At 51.7% G+C, this 17852-nt stretch overlaps 1 protein-coding gene across 4 annotated transcripts; it reads right to left on the bottom strand.

Moving 5' to 3' along the window:
• Nucleotides 1–1432: 1432 nt before the first annotated feature.
• On the bottom strand, nucleotides 1433–9263 carry Mrpl23 (mitochondrial ribosomal protein L23). 4 transcript variants are annotated; one of them, XM_023710825.1, is made up of 6 exons: nucleotides 9203–9263; nucleotides 6587–6709; nucleotides 5613–5695; nucleotides 4905–4978; nucleotides 3129–3270; nucleotides 1529–1662 (listed from the first exon to the last, which is right to left on the bottom strand). In XM_023710825.1, the coding sequence occupies exons 1-6, from the start codon at nucleotides 9217–9219 to the stop codon at nucleotides 1613–1615; spliced, it is 489 nt and encodes a 162-aa protein (XP_023566593.1). In that variant the 5' UTR covers nucleotides 9220–9263; the 3' UTR covers nucleotides 1529–1612. The 4 variants fall into 4 exon arrangements, with proteins under 4 accessions (XP_004627377.1, XP_023566595.1, XP_023566593.1 ...); XM_023710826.1 differs by lacking the exons at nucleotides 5613–5695; nucleotides 9203–9263 and adding exons at nucleotides 7017–7127; nucleotides 8106–8280; XM_004627320.2 differs by lacking the exon at nucleotides 3129–3270 and having other exon boundaries at nucleotides 1433–1662.
• Between the last annotated feature and the right edge of the window lie 8589 nt (nucleotides 9264–17852).

Genomic DNA, 17852 nt, shown 5'->3' with positions numbered 1-17852 from the left:
AAAAAAAAAAAAAAAGAAAGAAAGAAAAAGAAATGGACAAGAAGCCTGCAGAGAAGCAGAGCCCAGCTGCTGGGCTCTTGAGCTGGAGGACACACCGAGTGTGGCTAGGGTCAGTAGGGCCACGCATGCTACTGTGCCGTTTCCCCATGCTAACTGGGGCTAGCTGGGTAGCTTCTCCCCTTGAGATATAGGACAGATGCAGACTTTCTGAGAGTGTGTGGTCAAATCTGCAGACAGGGCACCACTGCAGGTCGTGGGGCTGTGTGAAGGAGGCTGTCTACCCACCCTAAAGGTCCTACACCACCATGGCCAAGGCAGGGACTGCGAGGGCTAACTGGGGGTGCAGAGCACTCTCCCCAAGGCATACCTTGCCCCTAATTTCTGAAGTGCACAGAGAGGGGGTTCTCTGAGCTTCCTGAGCCAAGGACTTTCTGACACCTATGCTGAAATGCCATGACCCTAGTACAGAGACCTGACCGTAGCCCCTTTCTAGAAACAAGGCTTCCAGGCTGTAAGCCCAGGCTCTGGGCGGGGCTTACAGCAATATGGGAAGGTGTGTGTGCGCGTGTCTACGTAGGGTCTCAGGTGCCGTGCAGCAGAACTGAAGTGATAAGTCAGCCTGCAGAGAATAGGCCCACCAAAGGGACAAGGGACCCTGTATTCCCTATCTGCTCCCAGAGGGCGGGCACAGGATCAGCTGGTGCGGGGGTAGTGGTCACGTTAGAGAAGGGTGCTCACCAGCAGCAGGGCTTTCATGTAGGCTGAAGATGGCCCAGGAGACTGCCTCGCACTTTGCCATGCCAATAAGCCTGGCACAGTGAGGGGCGGGCTGCGGGGCATCCGCACATGGGCTCTCGCACCCACCCTCTCCTTTTCCCACTTGTACATGCCCACAGACCTAGGAAACTCAAACCTGCAGCTTGGGTGTGATGGCTGCCCACCCCACCTCACTCGTCAGGGAGCTGGCAGACCTGTCCTCGCATCTCGCCCAACTCCCACAAAGCTTCTCTCTGGAGAGGACACCTCTCTGCCCTCTGCATCTCTCCCTGTCTGACATCTACTCAGATACTCCCCACCAATTGTGCCAAACCAGAAACTGCTACCCCGAATGAGGCACTACCCCCAGTCCTCAAGGGCGGCCGATCGGGGACTCTTCCTGTGCCTCTACGCTCGTACTTACCCTGTCTCCTCTCATAACACCCTGAGCTCAGGCTACAGGTGTGGATACTCATGTAGGAAAGAGCCCCGTGCTGTAGGAGGTGGCCCTCACCTCTGCCTATCTCCCCAGTGTGTGCATGGGCGTTGTCCTCCAATCACAAGCCCTCGGGTCCCAGAGAAGCCCAGGCACATGCCCACTGGAACCACCTTAGACACGGCCAGCTAGCTGCTCAGGGACCTGCAAAACAGAAGGGTGGGAGACATCTACTTCTTTTTCCCAGGGCAGAGATTTTATTTGGATTATCAGAACTGCTCTACCCACTGAGGCCCGTGTCCATGTGTATCTGCCTGTGGCTGTCACAGACCAAACCAGTCTGAGACACCGCCTCGTCGGATGTCTTTGCTCTTCCTTTGATTCACATCATCCAGGATGTCGCCCTCCTCGCTCTGCTCCTTATCGGTCTCGGGAAACAGGTCTGGAAAAGTGAAGGTCTGACCGTGGGCCTGGGGAGGAAACAACTTAGATCACTGCTCTGGTCTTCAGGCCCTTCTCAATTGCTCAAGGATCCTGACCCTAGACCCCCACAGTGGGAGGGATGAGCTGCCATTGTCTTGGTGCAGGGCCCTGCCGGGAAAATAAACATCTCTGTGCCATAATGCCTCCGCTCTTATCTAGCGGCGGGAAGCCATTACCCCGAGACAATGCTTCTTTTCATGGACATTATCTTTTTACAGTGGTGTCTCTCCAGCCCCCAGCTCATTAAAAGTAGCCCAGCAAAGGCCCATTCACCAGGGCGGCAGCCTAGTTGAATTGATGGGCAGGAACTAGGCATAGAAAAACAGGACATAAGTGACGTCTGGTGCCACGCTAAAGCTTTTTCCATCCAAAATACCTAAAGGCCTTCACCCACATTAAAGGCCAGCCTTCCTCCCAGCTCAGAGCTTGGCAAATAAAACACATGTAACGCACACAGAAACCTACATATGCAGCAGTCTATAAATCAAGTCCGGCTTTGCAAATTAACTGGTTTTACGTCTTTCAGTAGAAGTTCGGAATGTTCCAGCATGGCCAAGTCCCGGCCCAGGTCCCCAAGCACGTGGGTCAGGCCCCAGTCAGGCCCTTGGTGGGAGGGGCACTGTGCTGTGGGGCCTAAGCAGAGCTGAGGGGCTGCACTACTTTGCTGACTAGGCGAAAGAGCTCCCCAATGAGGGGCGAGAGGCAGGGGAGCTGGAGGGAGGCCACCACCTGGCCGCCCTGCTAGCACAGTTAAAAAGAGTACTAAAGACTGAACCGAATCTGCAGCACTCAAGTGAGCAAAGCAGTGGGGGAGCACTCGGGCTCTGGGAGACCCCCACTTCTTCCTAAGGAAATCTGGACTTCGGCAGGGAGCCAAATTTGATCTGACACAGGACATAAGTCCCAGATCCCACCCTGAGAACTCAGAGTTTATAAGTTCTGGTCACAGAGCAGGGGCCAGATAAAAGGCCAGTAGCCAGTCTGTCAGAGATTATTTTACACATCTTAAGGCTTCTTTTTTCCTTTTGAAAAGTACTGAAGGGCAATAGTTTACACGTAGGGCTGCCTGCCCAGAAGAGGGATTTGTGTTTGATATCTTGAGGTGATTCTGCTGGTTTCTGAAGCAGGGGAAACTCAAAGTGACATTTAAAAACACAGACACAAAGATGGCCATGTATGTGGGCTTGCGAAGATATGGAAGCAGCTGTTAGGGAGACGCCCTGCTTCCCCAGGACACCAAAGGTATTTGTGGGTGCCAGATGGCTCCCTGGGGGATTTTCCTTGTTTAGAGAAATCTGTACTTTAAAGAACAAAATCCTTTCACCTTCCAAAGAGGAGAAGGAGCTATCAGTAGCAAAGAGCAAGAGAGAAAAAGGTCACACTGAGAACTAAAAAAGCCAGCCCCCCTCCAGTAATCCCGGAGCTCTTGGCCATTGTCTGGGTCAGAACTTGCCTGTCCCTTGCTGCCTGAGCATTTGTTCTGGGAGCCGTGCGCTCATGGCCCGTGCGCGCCACTCACTCAAACACGGCTCTGTGTACACACGGTCAATGCTCTTTTTGTTCTGTGGGTAACTTGCTGCTACTCCCTCGCGGACCTGGGGCCAGAGATGTTTATCAGGTTGTCAGAGGAAAAACGTGGGACCCCCACCATGGGAGCCTCGCCTTTCCACTGCCGCCAACTCACAATAAATCCCATCATTTAATTTGTGTCTCTGGCTGACCTTGCGTGTGCCGCACAATGGGTTGTTATTAGAAGCACCCACCCCCCCACCCCATGGGGCCAAAAGGAGGGTCTTGGCGGCAGATGCAGACAGTGGGGCCTCTGAGGGTCCTCAGGACCTTTGGGGGGGTGGAGACCCATTACCCAGTTTCTAGACTGTGTAAAGATTGGGGGTGCCGTTACAAATTTTAATTCTGGGACAGGAGGAGCCATGCCGACGGGGACATGCTGGCCACAGCTGCCCTTCCTGTCTCCGGCAGCCTGGATTTCAGAGAAAGAAAGACGGCGGGCGGCAGCTGCAGACATGGATCTAAGCGCTGCCGAGAGTTCAGCTTTCAGAGTGAGGTGGGGCTGGGGGAGAAGCAGGGCTCAGATGACTCAAAAGTCACTTGTAACCATAGCTGTCTCCAAAGTGACTCGTGGCGAATGCCAGCATATGGGACATCGCCCCGCAGCCATGACAGACAGATGGGCTGATTCAACACCCAGCACACACAGGTCTTTATAAGGCTGGTGGCAGCTCTCTCCACCTGGGTTTCATGGTTTTATACACAGCAAATATTAGGCCAAATGATTATGGGAGCCTGTTTAGAACACATGTATCTGTTCTTCAGAAAACTTGTCTTACTTCCTCTTTCAGGGAAACTAACTTCCAACTTGGGCCTGGGTCCTAGTCCCAGTGGGAGAAGGGTTCATAGTAGCATTACTGCCATCTAGTGGTCACGGGCCTCCGGCTTCCTAGAGGGCTGTTTGCACAAAACTGAATAATCTGAAGGAAGCCCCCTCCTTCCGCTGGTTTTAAGCCGTGGGGGGCTGGTTAATAGGCCCTGCAGGATTCCCACAGAGGCCCTTTGGTCCAAGGCCAGCTGCTGAGGTCAGAGGGGATTCTGCCTGGAGACTGAGGGCCGCCAGGCGCGGCTACTGCCTGGCGGCCCTCGGTCCTGGTCCAGAGCACTCTCAGGGAGGAGAGAAAGCCTGTCTGCACACATGGCTCGTTCCAGATCTGTGCCTCAGTCAACACGTAGTGGGGGTGCCTTCTTAGAGGCCACTGGCCAGGACACTTGAAGTAGCTTAGGTGCTGACACTATGTCTCTGAGGAAGCCAGATTGTTAAGAGATGGACAGGACCCAAGGGGGGAGGGGCTGCAAGGCTGTGCTACCAGGGCACCAGACCCCAAGCCACCCCATACCATCTCTGGCATGTAGGCTCCCAGGGGAGGTAGTGTATCCTCAGGGGCATTCACTCCCTCAAGAGGTAGGTGGCCTTGCTGCCCATCATGCCTGTAGTGGGTCTGCCTTTCATATGGAATAGCTGGATCTAAGAAGTGCTCACAGCAGTACTACTCCCTGTGCACTGTCCATATGGAGATACTATGGAGGGCCTGGTCTGCTCCAGATGTGCCCTGGGCTCTGCCCTCCTTCACAAGGCCTTGGGCCCAGCATGGTGGCAACTAATAGCTCCAACACCACAGTTGGCAGTGGGAGAGCAGGCTGCACAGGGTTCACTCACCAGCTGGACATAGGCCACCTTGTAATCTGGCTTCTTGATCCTCACATTTCTATGGTCCCTCTTGCGATTGGAGCCTGCAGGGAGATGGCAGACCTTTACTTTGGGGTCCTGGACCAGATCCCGCCCCACAAGCACAAAACTATCTCCCAGACAGGAGGAGGCATGGTGTGCCCCACATCACAGCATGCCAAAGATCCGAAGTAGCTCAGACCTACCCAGTGAGTGCTAACATGGGTCTATTTAAATAAAACAAAAGATTTTAAAACAATGAAGTGAATTTTACTGCTGAAAATGTAAATGCATTTGACAGGCACTTTCTCAGGGAGGGCAATAAAATTAAGCAGATGCACTGGCTTTGCTACTTCTGGCTGGGGATCAGCTCTGGCAGGCTCATGGCACAGGAGAGAAAATAGAAGCACCTAGAGGCTCCACTCAAGGAGTGAGGTGGAGGTTCCAGGACAAAGCACGCTGCTCAGGCTCCTCGTGGGGAGCAGCACTGCGGTGAACTGGGAGCAGCACTAAGGGCAAATCACAATGTCAGATCCATCGCCACAGTACCATGTGACCCTAGCAAGTCACTCCTACCCCCTGTGCCTCAGTCTCTCCCTGCGTTAAGTCAGATTCCATCGCCTGGCATTAAGGCTGTGACCTGGTGCTGCGGAAGCACTATCTAAGGGTGCACGGAGGCAGGTGGGTGCAGTCACTCACCATGCTGCACCCGCGTCCGCACAGCAGCCACAGGCACATTGTAAATGCGTTCGAGATAATTCCTGAGGTCCACCCTGGTCATCCTGGATGAATGAGAACGAAAAAGTCTGAACAGGGCACAGGGTGAGGGCTCCTAGGCTACAGCAGTTGAGGACATGCTGGGCCAAAAAGACACCAGCGCTGTTGGCCACTGGCTCCCACTGCTGTCCTTTCCAGACAATGAGGATTAAGGTGACAGGGACTGAGGCCCAGGCACTTGGAACACAGTTCTATCAGCATTCTCTCCCCATTGGCCCTCAAGCTCCAGGGCCCAGCTGGTTTGCATAGGGGATGTGACTGCCAGGCTTGCACAGCGCCCTGAGCTTGCAGGTCCTGCCTGTAGCTGGGTACTTGCTACATCCTTTCAGCTGGAGCGTGCCAGTCACTCTGAGCTCAGCTTCAAGTTCCCTTCAGTCTTTTGTCTGAAAACTGGACAGAACTGACCCTCAGCATCCACAAAACACGCGCTGCCACCTCAGCACTCTGACCGAGTCCTGGGCAACAGTTCTAGCTGGGGGGCTCTGCATTTCCCTAAAGGTGAAGCAGCCATCAAACCCAGCCAGCTGAGCGAGGCAAAGCACTACAGGAGCCAAGATGAGCAGTTCTGCGAATCACAGCATGCTCCCAGCCCAGCCTCCTGGGATGCCTTTCCTGGGAAGAAGACTAAGGCAAGAATTCAACAAAGACCAGAGCAAGGAAGTGAGCCCACATCTCAGGCTCTCAGTTAAGCCTCCCAGGTGGAGGCCAGCGGGAAGCCTGCCAGAGCACGCTCGCTTTCCTTCCCCTGCTCCCCTCAGCTCTGCAAACACAGGCCTCCACTGCAGCCTGCTAAGCAGAGCCAGCCCAGGCCTCCCCAGGCAAGAAAAGCCCAATTCTGGGTGCTGGGACCCACAGCCACCCGGGGTGCTCTCAGTCCAGGTTCTTTTGGGGCTTACTCCATGGGGATCCGGAACTGCACAGTGTCTTCAGGCTGGGCCGTGCCAGGCCGTACCAGCTTAATGAAGAAGTTGGTTCGAAATATGCGGAGCTGGGGGCCACCAAGCTGGTACAAGGGGTACCTGCTCAGGAGAGACTTGGTTCATGTTACAGATCAACACAGCAACTCCAAGGTAACCCACAATGTTGGCACCGGGCCTCCCAGCACTGTCCTCTCCTGACAATTAGGATCGGAGTGACAGGGACTAAGCCCCAGGCTCTAGCAGTCACTCACATCACCCATACCAGCAGGGCTGGGGTAGAGAGAACACAACTATGCACAAATACTCCCACAGCTCATTCCCAACTCAGTCTGCCCACCATGTAGCCAGCACTTTGACCCCCAAGCATCAATGTGGGGGATGGTGCCTGGTGGTCCCGATGACCTACTGAAGGGCCGAAGAACAGGCAGGACCTGTAGCAACAGAAGCTGATATTTAGGGCTGTGAGTATATATCACTGGCATAGTGCTGAGCATGCATGAAGCCCTAAACCCTAGTACTGCAAAACCAACAAGAAGCCAAGAGTATCCTCCGCAAATAGGATAACCATAGGATTCGACCTGGAGACCCCAATGCCCTACAGGACAACATGCTGAGGATAGCCACTCATGCTGCTTAGGAGAAGCGGAGCAGCTTCAGTACCACTGCAGGGCCAGAAGGGCTGCCCCACACCCTCTGGGACCAGAAGGGGCCTTGCCCCTCAAGACACAGGCTGAAGGCCTGGGGGTGCACAGGAGGGCATTTTCAACAGGCTGCTTCTGCTCACACACAAGTTGGCTGCAACACCTCCTCAATGCCAAAGAGGACAAACACTAAGAGGTCTGGGGAACAACTGCCTCTCAGTCATTAGGCTTGTTGTTCCAAGTGACAAATCAAACACAACCTCCACCCAGTGATCTGATGTGTCTCCCTAGCCCACCTGCTTGCTAGGCCTTGGAGCTGGGAGATGATATCCCCATTCAGCACCCAGAAGTTCAAGGTCTGTAGAGTCTGAGAGAGTATAAGGTCCTTGGGGTCTACAAAGGGTGAAAGCAGAGGGCTGTGCAGGGTCTCACTTGTAGCCTTACAACCAGTCTGGGGCAGTGCATGGGCCCTTATACAGGGATCCTCCAGCACTGACCTAGCTTCAAGGGAGTGCAAGCTGGGCTCAGCCACTAGTCTAGGGAACACCAGGAACCAGACAAGAGTTGCTGAGGACCAAAGCCACGACAACAGCCGTAAGACCCAGTCCACCAGGGCTTAGACAGATGGCTTGGTGGGACTGGGGTGATGAGGACTTTGACACAAGTGCCTGCGGCAAAAAAGGTGTGCCTAACTCAAGGGTGAACTGCATTTCCATGGTGACCAAATCAACACGAGTGGCTGTGCCAGTTGGCTGTGTCCCCACTGGGAAGAAGGCTGCAGACACCTAGTCAGACCCACATAGGAGGGGCAGTAGGAGAGCTACTGAAGGCAGGACAGGCCTCCCTCAACTTACCCACAGGTCCAGGCCAACTGTGGCTGCTCAAGGAACCCACATACTCTCACTGTGGCCAACTGTGACACAGCAGGTGGCAGACCAAGTTGGGGACCCACTCTTTAATGGTGGAAAAAGAAGTACAGTGACTCACAGAACCCCTAGACACCAAGCCATGAGGTGGTGCTGCACTGGGGGGGCCTGGAGGGGTAGAAGCCATCTAGTGAGGAGGACCTAGCATAGGCCTGAGGCAAGGGTCCCCACGGCCATGTGGGTTCAGTCTCACACATCTATGTTCTCTCAGACCTGTCTTCCCTGATGCTGCCCACCACACCCCATCCCAAGAGTTGCCCTGGGGTCTCCAGCTCTAGAAAGACCACTCTGTCCAGCAGCCCTTCCCTCCGCCTCACACAGAAAAGCTTCCCTGACGGCCCCTATATTTCACAAGCACCTCAGAGTGAATACATCTCCAGTGGAGCTCTTCACTGCTTTTAACAACGCAGGACCTGGCTCAGGGCTATTGGCTTGACCGTCACCCCCAGCACCCCACGGTATACCAGTAGCCAGCTCCCTGCAGGGACCTGGCTGGGGTGAACCAGGCTTGGCCTGCTCTCTCTTGCCCACCTCAGCGCACGGCCTCATTTTCCCTAGTGCAAGGGCCTTTGGGTCCTGGTCTCTCCCATAGTCTGCAAAAAAAAAACTTGCCCAGAGGTCCTCAACAACCCCCACCCTGCAGCCATCTCCCTTGCCATGTGGGGAGGGGCCCCAAAGTGCTGTTTACCGGGTCCCCTCCCCATCACTCGTGGGTTGTGATGTGTTCACGAAAGGGTGTGCTTCCTGCTCAGACTCTGGGTGGACGCGTACACGTTGGGCACGTGGGGATCAGCGCACTGGGCTCCCAAACGCCTCGGGGGCCCTATCAGCCCCTCCCTACCTCGGACCCGGCTCAGGCTGTCACATGCCCCTCCCCCCAGTCGCAACGCCAAAGCCCCGCGACGGCGAGGACCTCAGTTTACACGACCTGTCCATTGTCCTTGGGGAGTCCCCCTTCACCTCCTCCCACCCCCTGGATTCAGCCCCCGTGTTTCTGCAGGGGCCCCCACCGAGACACTACTCACAGCACATTGCGCGCCATGGCAGTCGCGCCTCAGGCTGCAGGAAGGAGCGGCGCCAGCCCCGCACGGCGCCCGTGCTGGCACAGCGCCCCCTCGCTTCCGGAGGCCGCGCCGCCCCGCGCCCCGGGCACCACGCCCCGCAACGCATCCCGCACCCGCCGGGCGCCTCGCTTCCCCACCCCCAACTCTGCATCTCCCCACGTCTCGCGCTCCTCAGCGCTGCAACAGACACAGCGCTCCCTTGGCTCAGTTCCAGCCCGCACCTTCCCGCACGCCCCGCAGAGCCTCACAGTGGTCCTGTTCTCCCCTCCCCCACCGCGGCATCGCGCTTTCTCCCACCAGGCCCACCACTGCCAGGTCGGCTCATCCCCGCCCACACCACCACTCCGCACTCTCAGCCTCGAATACTCCGCCCACGCATCTCGAACTCCAGGAGCCGTGCAATCCCCTAGACCCCTTACGCCCGCGCCTGCAATTTCCCTCTCTCGCTGTACGTGCAGCTCCCGGCCATACCCTGTTCCCCCTTCCCTCCACCCCCCTCGCCGCTCAGCGGCCCAGGCCCCCCGCTTCTCCCCTTCTCTCTCTCAACAATTCAAGGTCACAGCCTGGTCAGTACTGCCACTTTCCAGCTGCCTGGCAGTGGAGGGCTGGAAAATCATGAATGGGCTGGGTCTGGGGTCTTAGACTCCCTCCACCTGGCCCTGGTGGTTCCCCTTCTGCTCGCTAGCACCCCCAGGCCCCTTTCCCCTGGAAGCTCCTGCTGGCCAGCTCACCACCACCGCCTGCTCCCTCCCATCCCCTGCCCCCACCACAACCACACCACACCTCCTCCAAGAGGCCCCTGGTTGCTCCGGGGCTCTCTGTCGGTCCACCCTCTCCAGGCCAAGAGGACAGCCCTAGTTCAGAGGACCTCTTTGCCTTCTACTCCATCTCCTGGATTTCTGCTACTGATCAAGACCCTCCCTAGCAGGAGAGGGTGGCAAGTTCTCTCTTGCCTGTCCCCAGGCCCCCTAGGTTTCCCCCTCTTCTCAATCCCTTTATTTGCCTGTCTTTTGTCAAACTGGCTGATTTTGCTCTGCACCCCACTATACCTCTGGTGTATTTTGGAGCTGCGATGGCATCTATCGGGATGCCAAACAGGGACAGTGCGGGACCCCAGGACTGGCAAAAGGGCTCTAGTCTCCCTTGGAGCAGGGAAACCTGGCCTTCAGATAGGGACAGTGTTGGGCAAAAAAGAAGTCAGGAGCTGGCTTAGCCCGGAGGCATCATTCTAGGGGACAGTCTAGAGCCTGCTTTGTCCTTTCGCTGATGAAAATGGCAAGTTGGGCTTGGTGGTGCACTGCTGTAATACTAGCATTTGGGAGGCCGAGACAGGAAGAGCACTTGGAGTTCAAGGCCAGCATAGGCTACATAGTGAGTTCAAACAAGGCCAGCCTGGACTACATAGTGAGACCCAGCCCTCTCCCCACCAAAATAATAATAAAAAGAAACAGATTGGTCTAGGTGAAGGACTAGGTGAGGTGTCAGTTTTGGCAGTTTGGGGGCAGGATGGGAGAGGCAAGTACAGCCTGTATGCCCGATAGAAGGAAGGTGAAGGAGGGCTTGTCCCTAGAGGAGCAGATGTCCAGGGGTAGAAAGGGTCTAACCCCTTTCAGCAAGGTCTAGGGGAGGGGATATTTGATGTTGCTGGCTAGACAGGCATTTGTGCAGTGGCAGGTAGCCTGGGCAGTGCCTGAGCTGGGGGACGGGTGGTTCCAGGGCCAGGAATCCGGAGGCTTACATCTCTGTCTTCTAAAGCACTGATTTTGTTGGTAGCCGTGTTATCACCCACAGTTATGACCTATATCTAATCCACAGGTGTGGCGCAGTCAGAGCTGTGGCCCAGAGGATGCTGGTGGAATCCTTGGCCAAACCCTGATGGACACTCAGTCTTGCTTCTTCATCTATCTACCAACTGCCAACCAGGCCCTCCACGCAAGTCTTGGAGTTTCCAAGCAGAGAGCCCCAGCTTCACCCGCTGGGTATGTGGCATCTCTGAGATGCTCTCTCCCTCCTTCCAATCTGTTACAACACACAAATCTCATTATTCTTTGCTTGCCCCTTTCCTGAAGCCAGGGGCTGAGGGTGCCAGATAAAATACAGTATGCCTAATGTGATGTTCAGCTCAACAGCTCATTTTTTTCTCCCTTTTTAAAAAAATAGACTTTTAAAGGAATACTTTTAGGTTGGCAGAAAAATTGTACAGAAATAGAGTTCCCCTAGACCACCCCATGCTCCTGGTTTCCCATAGTATCGACATCTTGAGTTGATGTGTTTCACTGTTACAATTTATAAAATACTATTGATATATTACTGCCAATCGAAGTTTAGCATTTCCAGGAGGGCATAATGTCCTTGTGTACCATTCAGGATGTCATACAGAAGTGTCACTGCCTGAAGACCCCCCCTTGAGCCACCCTTTCATCCCCCTTTCCCCCAGGCCTTGGCAGCCAGGGATCTTTCACTGTCTCCACTGTGTGCCCCTGTGCCTTTTATGGAACGTCATTCCGTGGATTCTTACAGCCTGGCTTCTCTCAGCCAATATATGCGTTTCCGCTTCCTCCGTGTTTTTGTGACTCTTCAATGCACTTCCTTTTAGGGCTGAATAATATTCCTTTGTCTGGGTGTACCTTGCTTTACCCATTTATCTGTTGAAAGACCTCTTTGTTGCTTCCAGATTTTGTCATGTAGGGGCAGAAAAATGTGACCTCTTTCTTCCTACTGTAGCAAAAGACAGGCTAAGAGAGAAAAGCATGATAGAGTTAGGTCATCAATGTTTTACTTGTCCTGGGAGACTTTAGAAAGCAAGATCCAAAGTCTCGAGTTGAAGTGTCCACTCTTTGATTTTTTTTTTTTTTTTATGTTTTATTCATTATGTCTCGCTATGCAACTTCGACTCATAGTGATCCTCCTGTCTCAGCCTCCTCAGTGCTGGGATTACAGGCATGTGCCACCACACCCAGTTTCAGGGCAGGCATGGCATTCGGTACCAGGGATTGAATCTGTGTCCTCGCACTTGCCAAGCAGGTCCTTAAACCTCTGAGCTGTCTCCCCAGCCCCAAAATGTCTACTCCTATGCTTAAGTTTGGTGAAGCATGGGTAGCCACATAGATAGGTACCTGGACAGAGGGTGTAACCTGGTGGTGACGGACTGACAAGGACCCTGCAAGGCCTGTCTGCACAGATTCTTCTGGGTCCTTGCATGCCCAGCTTTCTTCCCACGTATAGGGTCGCACCTTTTCTAGAATGAAAATCTTGTAATCAGCATTCTTTATGAACAGCTCCTTTACAGAAAGGTCAAGGGAGAGGTTAAAGTCACATTTCATGCCTTTATGGTTGGCTTTGGAGGAGAGAGGCTATAGCTTCTGTGACGTGACCCACCTTGGAAGGGAAACTGTGGTCTCCACAGTCTGTTGTGGGAAGGGAAAAGGACCAGGACATAGAGAAATAGGAGGGGCTCAGAGAGAGAACATTCATATCTGAGCTCCTCCGGGATCTCAGGTCAGAGCCCTGGGCAGGGTGAAGGTAATAGAGCTGTTGGTGGTAATAGAGCTGTTGTGTACATCTGTGTCTGTGTTAGTGTGACCTCAAGCCTTCAGGCTCATCCCTGGATCACCCAGGAGCCGGCGGTTTGGGAAGGGTCCTGAGGCCAGCATTGCACAGCTCCCTGTATCCACGGAGCACACATGCCCAGAGGAAGACAGACCCAGACAAGCAAGTGGGGTACAGCAGATGCTCCTCAAGATACCAGCTCTAGGGGGGCCGGGGAGGTGGCTCAGTGGATAAGCACTTCCCTGGCAAGTGCAAGGGCCTAAGTTCAATCCCCGGTTCCAGAAAAAAAAGATACCAGCTCTAAGATGAAAAAAAATATTGTGGGGATGAGTGATAGAGCCAGAAATTTAAAATGAGGGGGTCAGAGATATGCACTGCAGGTGCGAATGCTCTATGGCCCTGTGGGTCTGTGATGGGGAGGTGCTTTCTCCTCTTCCATCTCCTCTTTATGTCATCTAAAGGAGGAAAGGCTCCCAAAGGGCAGAAGGTAGGTCAGGGGTTTAGAAGGAAAGAGGACAGCATTCAGCTCCGGGACCCCAGGAGCAGGAACCTGGGCAGACAGCTGCCCACAGCCCAGCCCTGGTACGTTGGGTCTCTGCTGCCCTAACTGGGAGTCCTATTGGCTGAAAAGGGGAGGAACAGGGAAGAAAGGGGCTATGGGTCATGAGACTGTTGGGCAACTGGTTCTGAGGGGCTTCATAAAAGCAAGCGCTGCTGCCCCATTGCCACTTAGCCACCTTCCTGGTACAGGCCTCCAGCCCGTAAGGCTGCTCATCCTGTCGGAAGGCAATGGATGAGTTTGAAAAAGCTCTGGGATTGCTCAGGTATGGGCAGCATAGTGGGGTGCACTTGGCCCTCCCCAACGCCTCCAGGGGCTCTGTCTTGACTCAGGACATAGTGGCTTAGGGGCTCTGAGCAAGCCCTGTTCCTAGAAGCCCAGTCACCATCACCCTTGTCTGGTCTAGACATAGTGTCTGAAGCAGCTGGTGCATCCTTACCACGGGGCCCTCAGGTCTACAGGATGGAAAAAACACAGGGCTTACTTCAGAGAAGGCCTAGGAGCCCTGTCTGCTCCTGCCCCCGGGGGCTGGTGCCTTTGCAGCCCAGTATCTGACTTTCCTCAGCTTTTTCCCTGGAGAGCGAGAGCTGTTTATCTCTAGCTAGGGCGTGGGGCTGAGGAGGTCTCGGTTACACATGGTCACTGCCACTCTTTTCAGCCGTAGCAAAGCTGTAAAGGGTGATGTCTCCTCTGTTTGCTTTTACAATAGTTTGCACTTTTTAGAGTACGTTTATTTGTTGCTTGTATTTCTGATTCTATCACTTATCTTTTGCTTATTTTTCTATGGGTTGATTCATGTCCCCTTTCTTAATTCACATGTTGAATTTCAAGGGGGGGAAGCATAATTTAATGGGAGCCCCCAGCACTTACAAATGTGACTGTCTTTGGCTCCAGGGCCTTTGGAGATGTGATTAAGTTTAAGTGGCTCACTAGGATGGGCTGTAATTTAATTGACTGGTGTCCTTTATAGCTGGAGGAGACTGGCACACAGACGGGGAGGGCCAAATGAGGAACAGAGCAAACTCTATCTGTAAGCCAAAGGGAGAAGCCCCGGAACACCTGGATGTGACTTTCAGAGTGACAGACAGTAAATGTCTGCTGTAGAAAGCAGCCCCTACTGCAGGGCTTTGTTATGGTGGCCCCTGGCAGACTAATTAGGGTGGGTAATGCTTTCCTTCTGCATTTCCAAGTACATTTAACATTTTGATTCTATCAGCCCTGGTCTGTCATACTTGATTCAAAGCAGTTTGCAGTGTGTCATTTGCCTTTTAATTTTTTAAAACAGCTTGTGCAAAGTGCCATTAGCAAGTACCTCTTTAAAGCAGAGACTGATTGGGCTTGGCATAGGTAACCACTGTAACACCACAGGAGAGAGAAAAATGGCCTTTTGCCGCTTTATTGAATGCGCCTTCCTGTGAGGGACAAGTGGCTGGCCAGTTTGCATCCCCCAGAGTATCCTATAAGTGCTATCAGTGGTACGGACTCCTTGACTGGCTTTCTTTGCTCAGACCAGCTGTCCTGAGATTTGCCGCTGTTGGGGCTGCATGCAGCGGTCCCTACTGCCACCACTGGACACACCAACTCCTTTGCTAGGGGCCATGAGGGCTCTATCTAGTACCTGAAACTAAAGGCATGCTGCTATTTGCAGTCACATGCAAGGCCTCCAAGACTGCACACAGCCTTTCCTCCTGGCAAGAGACCTAGAAATAAACTGAGGGTTATGTTGGGAGGTGTATGTCGCAACATTGCTCTTCGGCTTAGCAACATTTGGTTGTTGGTCTTTTAACTTTAGCCTTTCTTGTAGATATACGGTGCTGTCGAGGCATTGTTTTCTCTCCCTCCCACAGTAAATAGTATATGAGTATTTTGTCACATGCTTATTTTCATCATCTGTCTTGCGTAGTGAAGTGTCTGTTCAAGTCTTTGTCCATCGTTTTTAAGTTGAATTGTCTGGTTTTTTGAATTTGGGGAGATCTTTGTATATTCTGGATCAGGTCTTGAAATAGACACATAGCAAAGATTTTCTCTCCGCCTGTGGTTTGTCTTCTTCTTAGTCTCGCTACTGTTGTCATCTGACAAACAAATTTAAACATTTTTTGAATTCCAACTTTGTCAATTTGTTCTTCTAAGAAGTGTGCGCTTTTGGTGTTGTGTCTAAGAAATCTGCATGACCCGAGATCACAGAGATTTTTCTCTCATGGTTTTATGTTTCTGGTCTTACATTTAGAACCATTTCTGAGTAAATTTCTATATACTGTGTGAAACACTGAAACCAAGGGTTTTTCTGTTTTGCATGCGGCTATCCAAGTGTTCCAACATGGTTTCTGGAAAAACCATCACTTGCGTACTGAATGACTTCTGCACCATTGTCAAAAGTTGATTGTCTGCATGGACATGAGTTTGTTTCTTGACTACATTGTTCCTTTGATCTTTTTTTCACTATTTACGCCAATCCGGCCCTGTTTGGATTACTTTGGCTATTCGCTAATTCTTAGAATGTTAGCTCTTTGGTTTTATTGTTCTTGTTCAAGGTTGTGTGTTTTAACCTGTCAACATAAATAACAATCAGAGAGATTCTCCGAAGAAGAATGATATTTATTGAGGATGTCTTGATATGGTGTATTCAAAGAGGATGAGGCAAAGGGAAGCTTGTAAAATCAGAAAAAAGGAGAATTTGCGTAAGCGGACGGGGTACCAGAGTTTGTTTGTAAGGTCTCAGGGTGGGCATTGGCGTCAGATCCTTGATGAAGGTGCCGCTGCCGGGTATGTGTTCTATTCAGAGAATCCTGTCGGAATTGCTTTAAGCTTAGAGAATGTTAAAGATAAACTTTCTCGCAGAAATCTGTGTGTACGTGCGTAAGCGCAAAGAGACCAAAGCACTGGGTGTATGTGTGGAATGAAGAGGAATCTCTGGTGGGACATGAGAAAATCCCTGAGAAACTACTTTATCTCGGCCTGGCAGGCAGGAGCCCTTTATGACTTCCCGGCGCTTGCTCTGTCTGGATCTGACAAAAACAAGTTTTATCTTGGCATCTGTTAGTTTCACAATCCACACAAATTTTACAATCCATCTGTTGATTTCTAAAAATTGGGAGAAAATGGACATCTTATCAGTGTTGAGCCTTTGAATGCCCAGATTCCCTGGATCTCTCCGCCCAGATCTTCTTTAGTTTCTCCCTGTGATGTTTTGTGCTAAGTATTTTACAACTCTTGTCAGATTTATTCTTCAATAGCACTTATTTTTTAAAACTAGTAGAAGGTGGTATTTTTAAAATCTCAATATTTGATGGTTCAGTTCAAATATTGAATTTCTTTTACAGAAATTCAGTTGAGTTTGTATATCAATCTTGTATCTTGCAACATAGTTGAATTCACTATCATTTTTTATAGATTCCTTTGGGTTATAAAATCATGTTATTTGTAAATAAAATAATTTCCCACCTTCCTTCTAATCTTTGTGACTTTTATTTCTCCTTGCCAAATTGCAATAACAAGAACCTCCAGGACAGCACTGGTTGGGAGAGAAGGGAACAAGTATTTCATCTTTTTCCATGAAAATGCTTAATCTTTTCACTGTTAGTTGTGAAGTTTTCTCCAGTTCTTAACAACAAAATGTTTAATCTTTTCACTGTTAGTTGTGAAGTTTTCATACATATCCTTTGTTAGGCTGAGGAAGCCCCTCTCCTCCCAATTTGCTGAGAGTCTTCTGCTTTTTTTCACTTGGGAATTGCTGTTAGCGTTTTTTCAAAAGCTTGTCAGTACCCACTGAGATGATCTGGGCTTTTTCTTTTTCAGTTGTTAATAAAGTGAATTAGGCTGATTGAGTCTCCAGCTCGGGCGCTCATCCCATCTTCCTGAGAAAACTCATGTCTGATCACAATCCACCATCTTCTTTATAGATAGATAGCTGGATTCTGCCAGCTAAAGTTTTACTTTGAATTTTTGCATTTGTACTGAAGAGGCTTCTTGCCCTGTGCTGTCCTTTGGATGTATCCTTTGGTTTTGGAAGCAGAGTGATTCTGACCCTATAGCATGAGTTGAAAAGTATTCTCTCCATTGTATCTTCCCAAAGAAACTGATTTAATTGGCAGTGTGTGTGTGCATGTGCGTGTGTGTGTGTGTGTGCGCGCGCGTGTGTGTGAAGGTTTGATAGAATCCACTGGTGAGGGTAAGTGGGTCTGGATTTTCCTTGATAGGAAAGTTTTTGATTCTTTTTTTTTGGAACTGGGGATTGAACTCAGTCCCTTGCGCTTGCCAGGGAAGTGCTTATTCTACTGAGCCATCTTTCTGGCCCCTGTAGGAAAGTTTTTAATCCAACTCTCCAGCAACAAGCAGTTGAAGACCATTCCGACTCATGGCTTATTCTTGAGTGAGCGTTGGTATTTTGAATTCTTAAAGAATCAGTCCAGTGGTCCAGGAAGATAGCTCAGTGGAATAAGTGCTTGCCTGGCAAGCGCAAGTGTCTGAGTTCAATCCCCAGTTCCAGAAAAAAAAAAAAAAAAA

The sequence above is a fragment of the Octodon degus genome, unplaced genomic scaffold, assembly GCF_000260255.1.
Source record: "Octodon degus isolate 3935 unplaced genomic scaffold, OctDeg1.0 scaffold00018, whole genome shotgun sequence".
Classification (NCBI taxonomy): domain Eukaryota; kingdom Metazoa; phylum Chordata; class Mammalia; order Rodentia; family Octodontidae; genus Octodon; species Octodon degus.
Note: the sequence above shows the minus strand (reverse complement) of the source record. Positions and strands in the feature narration are given on the sequence as shown.

Excerpts from the sequence above, each read along its gene's own strand:
- Mrpl23 (XM_023710825.1), bottom strand. Across the intron at positions 5,696-6,586 it reads CAGTTCCGGATCCCCATGGA|GATGACCAGGGTGGACCTCA; the intron begins GTAAGCCCCAAA and ends TCATTCATCCAG. Across the intron at positions 3,271-4,904 it reads AGGTGGCCTATGTCCAGCTG|GTCCGCGAGGGAGTAGCAGC; the intron begins GTGAGTGAACCC and ends CTCTGGCCCCAG.